Source organism: Dunckerocampus dactyliophorus, chromosome 12 (assembly GCF_027744805.1).
Source record: "Dunckerocampus dactyliophorus isolate RoL2022-P2 chromosome 12, RoL_Ddac_1.1, whole genome shotgun sequence".
NCBI classification, from domain to species: domain Eukaryota; kingdom Metazoa; phylum Chordata; class Actinopteri; order Syngnathiformes; family Syngnathidae; genus Dunckerocampus; species Dunckerocampus dactyliophorus.
The window spans coordinates 20199247-20213258 of NC_072830.1; the positions used below are offsets into that span (position 1 = coordinate 20199247).

At 44.6% G+C, this 14012-nt stretch overlaps 1 protein-coding gene across 1 annotated transcript; it reads right to left on the reverse strand.

Moving 5' to 3' along the window:
- Window positions 1-594: 594 nt before the first annotated feature.
- Window positions 595-13150, reverse strand: znf296 (zinc finger protein 296). Its single transcript, XM_054795167.1, has 3 exons — window positions 12916-13150; window positions 8670-9056; window positions 595-3773 (listed from the first exon to the last, which is right to left on the reverse strand). The coding sequence occupies exons 1-3, from the start codon at window positions 12965-12967 to the stop codon at window positions 2065-2067; spliced, it is 2148 nt and encodes a 715-aa protein (XP_054651142.1). The 5' UTR covers window positions 12968-13150; the 3' UTR covers window positions 595-2064.
- Window positions 13151-14012: the final 862 nt, after the last annotated feature.

Sequence of the window (14012 nt, forward strand, 5' to 3'; positions counted from 1 at the left end):
TTTGGCAACCCTTGGAACACACCAAGGTGTAGGGTAGGTGAAACAGTTTTAATGTGACTAAAATGACAAAAATGAAAAAGTGGGGCACTGTATTTGTGGTTATTAGTAACAGAGAACAACAGGACTGTACCATTTTTTTATTCTGTCCATATGCTAGCAGCCTACTTCCTGGTTCTGGGAGCATGGCCACTGGACCTCACCATTGTTCAATTCCAGGTTAGCTGAAACAGTTTTATACTGACTCAAATGGCACAAAGGGAAAGTAAATTCCTCGAACAAAAGAGAAAAGCAAAATGGAGAACTGGGTACATTTTTATTTGTTAGTTTGTTAGTCCTCGTTAAAGAGGATAGTGTAAGAAAACATGACTGTACCATGTTTTATTCTGCCAAATTTGCTAGCGTGTAACTTCCTGGTTCAGGGAGGGTGATATGAGGCAACAGGACCAAACCATTTTCAAGTCTAAGCTAGGTGGAACAATTATAAAAGGGACTAAAGAGGCTTTTTGCCCTCTGACAAAAGTGAAAAAGAACATGGAGTGCCTTATTTATGTGTTTGTATAGATAGCAAGATACTGTATGTTATCTTTTTTAGCTAGCAAGCTAATTTCTAGTTTATGATGCAAGATGGCCGAAGAGACTCAACTACAGCTTTTGTATTCTGGGGTTGGGGGCGTGTCAAAACACTTTTATTCTGGTTTACCTTCGGCTAGAGGAAGAAACAGACCACAATGCAAAAGTATACACCTCTTTTTTTTATTGAGGCTCCTCAAGACAACATTGTAAAATGATGTCAGACAAGCAAGTGTCAAGCCTAAAGGAGACAGTCAGCAGGAAACGATGTGGGGCATGTAACAGCGACAGGCAGTTAGTCATAATATAATAATAACAACAACAACAACAACAACAATAATAACAGCAACAGCAAAGATTGTCAATCTATGTACAATACGTGATCCCTGAACAGTTACACTGCTTTTACACAACACACATTGTTTTGGTGTCCCTGATATGGATACGAGCAGACATTGGAAGAAAAGGAAAAAAAAAAAAAGTCACAAAATGAGTCGATGGCACTCTCTAACTTGATAAATGTGTTTGCAGGAGTTTCACAGCATCACTCTGGATACAGAATGAGCCACAAACACAGCAATTATGACTAGAACAAGTCATGCTTTGGACACAAGATCACGGGACAGAGTTCAAGTAGAAGACACACACACACACACACACACACACACACAAAGAGCATTCAAACTCTCTCAAGTGCTCCAATCAACCAAGTGGGCCTCACAACTCTTGCAGCAGTGAGACACAACTACCAAGGTGCTGCATTCATAAATTAGAAAGCATTAAAAAAAAAAACACAGTCTCGAAGCAGTTGGACATTTTACAAATGTAAACAACAGCAGACAAAATCAAGAAGACACCGAACAGAAAAATAATATACACCCGTTTCACACGTATGGGGGGGGGGGGCAATTACAGTTTGTATGCATAGAAAGTAATCCTGGAAATCCTCATTAATGAGAAAGTCTATTCACGTATAGAACAGACATGGGGAGGGGACACAACCTTGCCTGTGAGCCCTGTAAACATGACCTTAAGTGACGAGCGCCCAGGTTGACAACCTGCAGGCAGACAATGTTTGCATTCATTCCAAGTCTTTAAAAGGTCTTCTCAAAAGAAAACCTGCACAGACCTTTGTTTTTATCCGTCACAATGTATCATTCATTTCTCTCCATGACAGTTGATGTCCGTCACCACCTGTCCAGTCAAGTGAAGAGACAAACTGCTCGATTGCATCGTTTGCAACACGTCGGTAGGGTTTCCTGTGTTGGCGTGGACTGTGGCAGTTCACTTCCTGTTCTGCAGCGCTGGTAATGTCCCAGTTGAATGTCACTATTTTGTTCTGTGGTCTCGAGTAGGCACTTCATTTTCAGCCTGCAGCTTTTGCATATGATCTCTGCTTCAGTTCTGCTACGTTCTACTCCAGGTTGTCAGTTCAATAAGTTGTTTTATTTTGAAGGGCCATTGTAGTCCTGTACAGTGTTTATTGCAAATGTCTCAGGGTGCAGGAGTCAAAGCCACGCCCACCTCCGCTGGGCTCTCTATAGCTGGACTTCCTCTGCTCCTCTCCTGGCTATGTCCTTCGTTCTCCATATTTACAGCACCCTGCGTCTCCATCTGATCCAAACTAGCTTCGTCCTCCTCCACCTTCACTACTACCGCCGCTGCCGCCGCCGCCGCCGCCTCCTCTTCAGCCTTGATGGCAGCCAAAGTGTCAGCGGCGCTGGCCTGGGCGTAGGCGCCCACGCTGGCATGGCTCAGGCCGTGCACCTTCTTCAGGTGTTTCTCCAGGGTGGCATACACAGTGAAAGGCACGGCGCACAGCTGGCACAAAAACGGCGCCTTGGCTCCCTGTGCGCCGTGCGTCTTCATGTGACGTGTGAGTTTGGAGCTCTGAGCGCAGGCGTAGTTGCAGAGGCCACAACGGTATGGCCGCTCACCTGTGTGGCTGCGGCGGTGCACGGTCAGGTTGCTGCTGTTGCGAAACTGTTTGCCGCAGAACTCGCAAGCCTCGTCTTTCTTCTTTTTGGTAGAAGAGCTGGAGGTCACGTTGGCTCCTCCTCCTCCTCCGCCGCCGCCGCCGCCACCCCTCCGCTCGTTCTCTCTCTGCCACTCCTGCACCGCCTCGCTGACTTTCGTCGAGCTGAAGTCAATGATCTCCGCCCGTTCGCTGTCCCACTCGCCGATACCTCGCACCCGTTCGCCCATCTCAGGGCGTTTGGGTGTGCAGTTTCCACTGGCAATGCCACTCTCTCCACTGCCGCCCGTCTCACCACTTTCTAGGGAGCCCTCTGAAGGGCTGGCACAGGGCGAGGCGTGCCGCGTCTCCCCTTGTCCCTCTGCCTCCTCCTCGCCCCCTTCGCCGCCGTCCCTCTGAACTTGGTAGAGCCTCAGCAGCTCTCTGTCTGCAGGTCTAACCTGCGAGGGGAGCAACATCAGAGATGAAGGAATGGCAGCATGCTTGGGCATATCCAACTCTGAGGGGCCTTGTGCTCTCATGTCCATCATCACCTTTCCTGGCTGCATTTGAAACCTCCCCCTGGTGCCCTCCGTCCCCGCCACGTCTGCTGATTCATACACGCTCCCTCCACCTGTAGCCTCGCGGTGATGGTTCCTGATGTGACGCGCCAACTGGCCACTCTGGGAGAAGGCTTGGCCGCACACTCCACAGTGATATGGTCTCTCGCAGGCATGAGTCCGGCGGTGGGCGGAGAGGGCACGCAGGGACTGGAAGTTGTGGTCACACATCTCGCAGTGGAAGTCGGCCGGGAGGACGCCCGTTTGAGGAAAGGGGGACGCCGCTGGCGGGGAGGGGGAGGGTGACAGCGTCACGCCTACCGGCGAGCTGTTGGCAGGGTTGTTGTTGTTGTTGTTGTTGACTTCAGCGAGCTCCCTGAGCCGCACGGAGAAGTTCAGAGCCTGCAGGTTGGTAGGGGGTGGGGCAGCGTGCATCTGGTGGGGGCGACCGAGCCGAAGGGTGGACGGCTGGAAGGCGGAGGCAAGGGCTTGGCTCAGGTGGCGCGGATCCAGTGTGGCCGCAACAGGTGAGTTCTCTTGAAGACCGCCTGATGCTCTGGCATCGTCCTCCTCGTCCTCCAGGTAGATGCTGAAGGAGTGTGTGTGCTGGGCGTGTTGCAGCAGAGCCCACGCTGAGGAGTGCACACTCTCGCACTGCTGGCAGGTAAAGTAGGAGGGCTCCTCAGGCGCTGGAACACAGACGAAGAAAGCACCATTAGTGAAGCCTCAGTAGAAATGTACACTCTTTGATTACAGGAAGCAGCGGCTGTGCTCAAGGCTTTAGCGCCATCATAAGCTGTTGCTCTTTGAGCACCTTTTCAACTTCAGAAGTACTCAAAATATCTTGCAATGTCACTGCATTCACACATTTTTCCAATACATTTTCCTGATCATGCCCAGCCCACCTGTTGCTAGGCAGAATTGTGCAGCACAGTCGCGAGTCCCATAGGCCAACACAAACACATGAGTGACAAAATACAGTGTCTCCTAAAACTGAGCACACCTCCCGTTTCAGCAAGCATGATATTGTATCTCCTCAAGACACAGCTCAGTATGAAAAACCTGGATATACCTTAGAGTAGTCAGTGTACAGCAGTACAGTTTTACTACCGACTGAACAACATGTCCAAATTCAGCAGGGATCAGAATCTCACACGTTTCCCCTCAATGAACCGCAGCTTCCCAGTGCTGTCATCACTCATGCAGACCGTGACGCTACCACTACCATACTTGACCGTAGGAAAGACACAGTCAACTTGCAGCCCGCTTGTGTTGCCAGATATGATGCCTTGAGAAAGACATACTGCAACATCAATCCTTGTGTCCTCACTTTTCAGTCAAAAAGTATTGGGACGCCCGACCCTTCCACCCGCAGGAAGTGAGAACAGAAGACAATGTGGACCGTTACGTGCACCTTCATTCACATCAAACTCATCCAAGCGTTCCTTTTGTGGAAAACAAGACGAGGGCCTTCCCCAACGTGTTCCCACGACGTCGGAAACACACGTGTGTGCGACCCCTGATTGACGAATGAACCGCGGCGTCGCCAGCGCAAAAATGTCAGACAGCCACACTTTGTGAGCAAACATGTGGCTGAGAGGAAGAGGAGCAAGAGGAGCGGAGGCGTGTTGCCGGGTACATCTGGAGATATTTTTATACGTGGATAGCTTTGTCTCCTAAGCGAGGAGACACTTTCCAATTAAGCTGCAAATTGCTAATTAGCAGAACGTGGAAAACGAATGCTTTATGCAAATGAGCCACTGACTCAGCCTGCTTTGACAAATGAGGCCTTTTCTGCATTAATTAAAATTGGAGAGACGATCTCCAAATTGAGGAGGGGGAGAAAGTGTTCTATTTTTTCTGTCTTATTTTTTTTTTTTGGAGAGGTTCAAAGCTGACTGCTATAAGCCTCTTTCATGTTTCCTCAAGTCAAATCCTTCTGTATTTTACTGGAGGGGGGAGGAGAGGAAAGATGAAAAAGAGAGCAACTGTTTCTCCAGTTCTTCTGCCTCTGCTGAGGTGTCTTCATGTCCTTTCACCTCGCCCGAGGAGGACGCCAGGAGAAGTTGGGATGCTTCTTAAAAAAAAAAAAAAAAAAAATTAAAAAAATGGGGTGAGAGCAGGAAAAAAGAGATAGGTAGGTCAGGGCTCGGGAGATAAAAAAAAAAAAAAAAGAAAATGACATAAAAAGATTATAAAGTAGCGCAAGGGAGGGAGGGCGTGAAAATATGTCACCCCTTTGGATTGTACTTGAGACCCATCCTCCAAGCCCTCCGCCCCCAAATCTATCCCTGAGGGGGCGGCAGGATGGTGGGTGGTGGGGGTAGGATGGTGGCTTTTGTCTTGCGGTCCCGCAGAGAAACACAATACACAGCCGCTTTCTCTTCTCCTCCACTCCCTCACTGTTTTTTTTTTTTTTTGCAAGGATTCCCATTTGGCCCGGGGTAGCACTTGAATATTAAGCAGAAGCAATAACTACTAATTAAAAATGCAGATTGGCTGGGAGCGCTAACGAGCAGCAGGCAGAATCTCTTTTCCCTGGGGAGGCAGAGGAGGGGAGGAAAGAAGGAGAGAAATTGAAAGAGGGCAAAGCAAAAGTGTGTTGAAGATGGAGGAGGCGGGGAGGGAGGGAGGGAGGGAGGTGGTGCGAGGGTGGCGGTGGAGATGAATTAAGAAGAAGAAAAAAAAAAAAACAAACAAGGAGAATAAATAAAAAGGAAGGAGACAGATGCACGAGGCTCTCCAGTAATCCATCCCCACTCTAACCCCCGTCTCTACCCCGCCTCCCTGCACGTCTTAGATGCAGAAAATGAAAGGCGTCTGCTTGTGGGATAACTGCTCTTTCACTTTCCCTCAGCACCGCAACACACACACACACACACACACACACACACCACACTTCTTAGTTTCATTTTTGACCTTTATCACAACACTCAGCAATGGAAACTTTACAAGTTCAAACACTATAAACTCAACCTACCATTAGGAGCTTTTCGCTGTCATTTCTGCTCACTTTGCGCACCTCTACTGTACGTTCTTCAGCTGCCAAATAAAGTACCGGACTCCATTCCATTTGGGCTTAGAGAAACAGGTTTCTGAAGCTTTCTTCAAATGTAGTTTTTCCCATCATTTTGTGCATTTCTTTGATCTGCTATAACTACAATACAGACACTAATTGTTCATAAACCAACATTTCCAGTTTTTTTTCATTATATTTCTAATTTTTTCCTCACACACATTTTCTACATTCAAAAACAATTCTGGTAAATTGGCCACCACTCTAAAAAGGGCTCCTTGCCACATGCAGCATAATCCGGAGCGTTTTTCACGTGAGGGCTACTTTTACAAAATAAAATAACCAGGAGCTAAATTTTGGAACATTTAAGTTTCCCAGCTTATTCAGCAAAACGTTGGCACGCATAAGTCACATTTTGTATTTCAGAATGCATGTCTTTCTGGTGGTCCCACATGGTTAGCCGAAAACCTGGCTGGCGGGCGCCTCATGTGGTCGTGGAGGTGCCGCCTGGTGCCCGCGAGCACCGCGTTGGTGAGCCCTGATCTAGAAGACTCTAATTAACTACACATAGAGACCATTACATATGCATGGATGAATCATTTTGAGCGTGTAACTTTTTATCAAAATGTAAAAAAAAAAAAAAAAAAGACATGGGAATATGACTATAAGCCAATATTATTAGATATTTTTAAACAAAACATTCTATAGTGTGTTGATGCTTGGTGTCATTTCATAAATTATCAAAACAATATAGCTATTTGTAATCATTATATTATATATATATATATATTATAAAAACAATATAGCTATTTGTAATCAATATATATATATTAGTCATTCCACCATTGCTGGTATGGTCAGTTTAACATCAACATGCTAATTTGATGATTTGTTTACTTGTTTTTGTTATTTCTTTTCATTTTAAATTCTTTATTTCACCTTGCATCTTTGATTTTATTCATTTTTTTTCAACTCAGAACCTTGATTCTCCCACCGGGATCAATAAAGTGTTTATTTATCTATACGCTGACAAAATTAGGATGGCCTCTAAGATTTTTTTATACTTGTGCCCGTTTCCCGCCCCTCACATTTGGTCTCACACTTGCATGGTCTGCAAACAGAGAAACAGAGGGACGTAGGAAGGGGGTAGAAAAGAAAAACAAAACAAGAGACGTTGTAGATGGACGGAACACAAGCATCCCCCCCGAGTGTTGCACAAAGGAAGGAACTCATGCTAACGTGTGCGTACATGACACCCGAGGTTTCAACATGTGCACAGGGACGCTCTCATCGCTGCTCCTGCTGCCGCAAGATGCTGCGTCCGTTTATGAGATCTGAGCACAGACTCGCGATACGGACTGAGACATGATATGATAATTAGGGATAACGTCATTTGAAAGGGTTCAAATGGGATTTCCTATGTTACATTTACATTATTGCTCAATCTGGATCAAATCTGGATACAACTTGGATGGACTGACTGTCCGTGCAAACTGAATGGCACGTTTTCTTCAAACTGGATGATATTTATGATAAACATGTCTGCATTTTTGCAAATTTTAACCTTTTTTTTTTTTTTTTTTTTAACTTTATCCATGTTCGGATTCTAACCCCCCCCCCCCCAAAAAAAGAATGGAAAAAGCGACAAAATCATGTGGATCAATGCGTGGATTCTAACAAACTAAAAAAATAGCAATTTAACCCATCATAATAAATAAACTTGGTAAATTGTTAACAACGTTAAACAAATGCTTTATAAAGCAAGTCGTAAACCCCAGCAATGCAATTTTAATCATTAAAAAAAAGCACATTATTTAATGTAATTCAATAGAATTATGAATAAAAAAAGTCAATAATTTTAAAACAGTGATTAAAAAGCACTACTGTGAAGTGCTTGAACTATGTTTAATAAATGCGGCATTTGTCTTTTTAACTAACAAAAGCAGCTAAAGGGCTCACTATTTGGCAAGCAAAAGCAGGGACGTCACTCTTCCACTCAAACTGAAATCACGTCCATGATAATGCGTGTATAGTATAGGTCATTCAGCCACATGAGGAGGGTGAGGATCAGGAGCCAAGGGGGTAAAAGATGGAGGAAAGAAGTAAGGATGTGAGCTCAGGTGGAGAGAGATGATGCAAATCGGCCCATAAAGTGTGCAGCCGTACACACTATACACTACTCCAGCATGTGCATGCTATGTGTTTCACTAATAAACAAACACGCATGTGCTCCTGACTTTATCCAAGGAGGATGAACATGTTTACCTGCTCACCTTAGAGACAAGCAGGCAGGGGAGTGTGTGTGTGTGTGTGTGTGTGTGTGTATGGGGGTGGGGGCAGCTCTGGAGCTCAGGTGCTCAGTGCAGGAGGGCCCCAGGGGGACCCTTGGTTCCCTCCGAAACCCTCCTGACAGCACTGCTTTTCTCCACAATTATCCTGTGCATCACTAACTCACCAAGGCCTGCTAATGGCAACGGCTAGCTAATGAGCTGGACGCGGAGGGGAACAAAAAAAAAAAAAATCAGACTCACTAATTAGCTTTTTTTCCCTTGCTTTCTTTAATACTCACCTGCTTTGCTGGGCTCCGCCTTCACCTTTACACCAAGCTCCACCCCCCAGGTTCGGTTCCTCTGTGCCTCCTCTCTCCTCAACTCAATGAAGCCCGGTCCCAGCGCAGCAGCCGCAGAGGCGGCGGCCCCAGCAGCCCGTTGCTGTTGCTGTTGCAGCTGCGCCCGGTGGGCAGGTGAGGGCGGCGCAGCATTGGCGCTGGTCCCCTGGTGGCGAGATAGACAGCCGCCCTGTTTGTGCTGGATGAAGGCCAGGATGTGGGCCAGGGGGAAGGCCTGGCTGCACTGGCCGCAGGTCAACAGGTCACGACCCCCAGCCGCAGTCGGGATCTGCTGGGCTGGAAGTTGATGTTGCGGCGGGTCGCTTCCGTCCGCTGTGTCCACCGTTTCTACGAATCAACACAAAAGACAGCAGATTTCTTCAATATTCACATTTTGGCATAAAAAAAACTCACTTTTTTTTTTTTTTTACATTATTCATAACACGAGTGTCCAAACTTGTTCCATGCATACCTTTTGTTTACTAGAGCTAACCCAGAGTACGTCAAAATACGTTAAGCAGGCACATATTTCATGATTAAAAACAGCCTACAGCATTTCTGCTGTGGTGGCAAAGAAAATAGTCACAGTTTTGTTCGACAAAATAAACCTATAAATATAAAAAAACCAAGCTTTGTGCCACAGATGGACCCTGGGCCGGACTTTGGATACCCCTGCTTTATTAAAACATGACGCCCGCTCACGTCATCTCGAGATTTACACATGCAAACCAACAGAGGGCACCAAACAACTTCTACCCCGAGTGAGTCAGCCACATTATTAGTATTATTATTATTCCAATTATTCAGTTTGTGTATTAAAAGGCTTTCTTCCAAGTCTCATCTTGTATTTTGGGTGGTCTTATATTCTAGGTTGTCTTATGAATCCACATTCGGGGCAATGATTGTTCGAAACATTAGGCGCACCTGCACAATCCACACCCACCGCAGTTAAAATGTAGCTTTTATTGTCTCATTTTAGAGATTTGATATGCAGGACAGGCTTTTGATGTACAAATGTGGGTAGAAGTTCTATATGACAACATGAGGTACACCTGCACTACTACAAGGGTGTCCAATGACTGTCGTTGGGGGGCGAGGGGGGAGATTTGCACTCATAATGTAAAAGATCAAACACATTGGAGCAAAAAAAAGACACGTATTTGTGAAAAAAATGAGCAGTTTTACCAAAAACGAACGTGACTTTATCTCCTTGTATTGTCACACCCTTTAAATAGCTCTACTTGCCCAATGTTATACTTTATATTCCATTTTTACATTCTAGTCACATGGGACGTGGGATTCTGCATCTTCATCAACCATTTTCATCATTTTATACTTAAAAACAGTTCTGTAGTGGTAAGTCCTCATGTCCCCCACCGAGGACACAGGAACCACAGTATGTGTTGTTTTCAGTATGTCACCGAAACCCAACTATTGACGAAATACTCAAATCTAATAAAGTTGTGTCCGGCGTGAGCATTTGCCCTCATGTGGACGCAACAGAAAGGTATGAAGGATGAAGCGGTGTGTGTGTGTGTGTGTGTGTGTGTGTGTGTGAGACATGCTTGATGCAAAGCGCTTGTGTCAGTTAGAAGCGGTGTAACAATGAGGACACACCGCTCACAGGCCACTGACCACTTCCTTCAAGCGACCCAGAACTGATCAGCTCGCTCACAAGACACACACACACACAAAAAAGGGGGGGGGGTTCCGCCGTCACCTCATTCACCTCAAGAGATTGAAATAAAAACATCATATTAGCAAAAACAGACACTTCTATACCACACTCTTTCTCAACAGGAAGTGCAATGCAATAAAAGTGGAGAGAAAAAAAAACGGTGTGAAGATAAAAGTGTGTGTGAGTGTGTGTGTGTGTGTGTGTGTGTGTGTGTGCGCGCGCTGACAAATTTCACATGTGACCTACCTGACACATGTGGTTAGAGCAAGAATCAGAAATGAGGCCAAGGTAAGTAAAGCAGTAGGACAAAATGTGCTTAAAATGCATGCGAAAAAAGGTCATTTTAATAACGTCAATCATAACATTACAAAAAGGGAGGACACTCAAAAGCTAAGAAAAAGGTAAAACCCCAAAAAACAGAAAAAGGTTCGGCCTGGGGGGGGTGTCATTTGAGGCCCGCAGCTTGTTTTATACCGGCCCAAGACATGTATTAAAAATGCAATTAAACATCCGGAAAAAAAATAAGTGAAAAATGTAAGAATAAAAAGCTGAGCTGTTCCAAGACTCACATTAACACTGATAACTTCAGTTTTTTTTTAGTCAGGGGAGTCCAAAGTGTGGCCTTGGGGCCCATTTGTGGCCCACGTTACATTGTGAAAACAAAATTAAACCAAAAAAAAAAAAAAAAAGAAAAAAAAACAAACAAAAGGGTGAAATGTTGATACTAAAACAATAACACACACCTTTTTCTTTTACAAAAAGACAGTTGTCCCTCGTTTAGCGCGATTAATTGGTTCCAGACCCGACCGCGATAAGCACATTTTTGCAAAGTAGGATTCAATATTAATAAATGGAATATTATTGTAGTTACAGCATAGAAAACCTGCTTATGGCATGACTTTCTAAATACATTCTTTAACATTATTAGAGCCCAGCAGACATAAAATAACACCCCTATAGTCACCTTTAAGCTCCTATTATTCTTTGTTTACACCACATTGCTAATGCGCAGGCTATGGAATCACTGCAGGGACACATGAGACGGCCACGGCTTTAAGCATAGCAAGCTACTGAGCTAACTAGTTAGCCTCCAATTTATTTATTATGAACTTCAGAAAGAGTTTCAAAGAAAGTGGGGAAGAAGGGCAGAGCAAGCAGCCAAAAATGTACCACTTCCACACGGAATGGGAGGAGAACTTGTTTTCACTCTATCGTGTCGGACATATCGTGGGTGACTACATGCAGTGTGACAGTCTCTTCAATGACGCCTTGTGACCGGAATACTACATATGATTTGTCTTTCAATCTTTTTTCACTAATAGGCCAGTCAACCATGAAACAGCGAGCATTTATTGTTTCATTTTTGAAAAACCGTGATAGTAAAAACAATATCATTTGTATACATATTTTATCAAAGTTTGCTGCTTCAAGTGTTCAGCATATCTTACACCGACAGTGAATTGCTTTTAGCGTGTTTAACTAACCAAAAATGCGTTGGAATGCGTTCAATGGGATTTTATGTGTCACATGTATTAAATCTGGATCAAATCTGGTTGCAAATTTGAGTTTGCAGCTGTGCAACCGCATACGCAGAGCTCTCTCTTTGGTTTTAGCAACGGTAGTACAAAATCGACATTTTTAACAAGGTTAGGAGAGTAAACCAAAGTGCGGCCCGGGGGCCATTTGTGTCACCCAACTCATTTATTTATTAGCCGTTGACACATTTTACTAGGAAAATGAATGCGTGCATCAGAATATTATGGGAGGAGGATTAGGGTCACGCAAAAAAATAAATAAAAAAAAAAACCCTTCAAAAGTTAGCATAGCCTATGTTGGATTGGTTTTAACGTTCTATATTAGGTGAATATCAAATTGGCCTGGGCAACATTCAGTTTATCTTGAAGGAAACGAGTGAGAACACTTTGCTGTTAAACTCAGGGAGAAAAGAAACAGAAAAATAGGGGCGGGAGTCCACTCTATGGACACACCTTGATGGCCTGGACTGGATCCACCTGCCCAAGCATGATATTATATAGAGGACAGGTACAGACAGTACAGTGTGAAGTCGGATCTCGCCAGTTGTTACTCAAAAATGTCACCTTTCCTGTTTCGGAGCTGCGGCTGTTTGTGCAGACTTGCAAGGCGCGGCCACACACACATACGCACGCACGCACGCACGCACGCACGCACGCACGCAAGGTAGTCAGTTGTGGTCACACAGACAGACACGTAACATCGGTCATAGTTTTTTTTTCCAAGTTTGAGTTTAAATGAAAAAAAAAACAATGTGTTTTTAATGAATTATTTTAGTGGACAAGTATCGTAAATCCGAATTATCTTTGTATTTATAGAAATAGTTAAAAGTGTGTCCAGATGATCCAGGAGGGGAAGAAAAGAGTCCTAGAGTGATAAAAACAATAGGAATGAACCTGTAGCCTCTTCGTTCAGCAATAATTTGCGGAAGAATCGATCAATCAAGTGAAAAGTAAACTAGAGTTTCAAGTGTACGGACAGTCTCTTCCTCCTTACCGTGAATTGCACTCAGGTGCTGCGGTCTGCTTCCAAGTTTGCGTCTGGACATCTTCTCCCTCCAAAAACAACAACAAAAAGAAGAAGCCGCCTCCTATGAAGAAGCCGCTTGGTTCCAGATGGTTGTTGTGTGATATAGCTCGCAGAGAAGGGGGGGGCAGCGCTGATAAGACGGCGTAGCTTCTCCTTGTGTCTCCCTGCTTGCTGGACTGACATGAGAGTGCTGCGTTCAAGTTCACGCGTCCACTCAGCAAGCAGCAGCCAGCGCGCGAGAAAGGGCAACAAGGGGGCGTGGTAGCGAACAAGCCCCGCCCCCTATAACATACAAGACCCCGCCCGTTAAATGAGAAAACAAGCATGTCTCATTAAAGAGCTTCTAAAGCAGCGGAAAAAGTGGGTTAATTGCCTCATTTAATAATAAAATGGGGAAAAAAATAGTTTCATGTTTCAGAGGAACTGCTATTTGAGGTCCACAGGTGTCTCACTCAACATTCACTTCTGCTTTCCTTGCCACTGCATGCAACTGTATTCACTTCAAATCATAACATGTAAAGAAATAAGTCCAATATTCCCCTCTAGGTTTGTGTTTTTAACCAATTTTTTAAAATACATAGAAACAAGAGATGTCAGTGATGCAGCCGAAAACAACAGAATTTCGAGTTAAAAAAACAACATTAAAGCAAGTCAAGGCTGCTGTCACATCATTTTGGTTCATTTCCTCCAAACTTTCCATTCTAAGGTTCAAAATTATTCAAGTGTATCATGTATTGAAGGGTTGCACGAAAAAAAAAACAACAAAAAAACCCACACTAACATTCAATCCAATTTCAAAATTAATTTGTTTCTATTTTAAAGTTGCATCACGAACAAATGCTGCACTGCTTCGGCGTGACGGCCAACGCCTCCTCCTCTCTCTCCTCAACCCGCAGTGAGCCTTGCTCGCCAGGACGAGTTGGCTCCGCTGCCCTTTACTTGCTGATGGCCAATCATTCATCAGAGGTCACATTCATTACTTTTCTTACCTTTATTACAAGTACTGTGGAGCGAGAGTGTGACATGTTTTGACTGGATGGATTATTTTCAATCTTTCTGTTATA

Bases quoted from the DNA above. Each gene is read 5' to 3' on its own strand.
- znf296 (XM_054795167.1), bottom strand. From the start codon at position 12,967: ATGTCCAGACGCAAACTTGGAAGCAGACCGCAGCACCTGAGTGCAATT. The intron at 9,057-12,915 runs GTAAGGAGGAAG...GTTGATTCGTAG, and splicing joins GCACCTGAGTGCAATTCACG to AAACGGTGGACACAGCGGAC. The intron at 3,774-8,669 runs GTGAGTATTAAA...TCTGTGTTCCAG, and splicing joins GGCGGAGCCCAGCAAAGCAG to CGCCTGAGGAGCCCTCCTAC.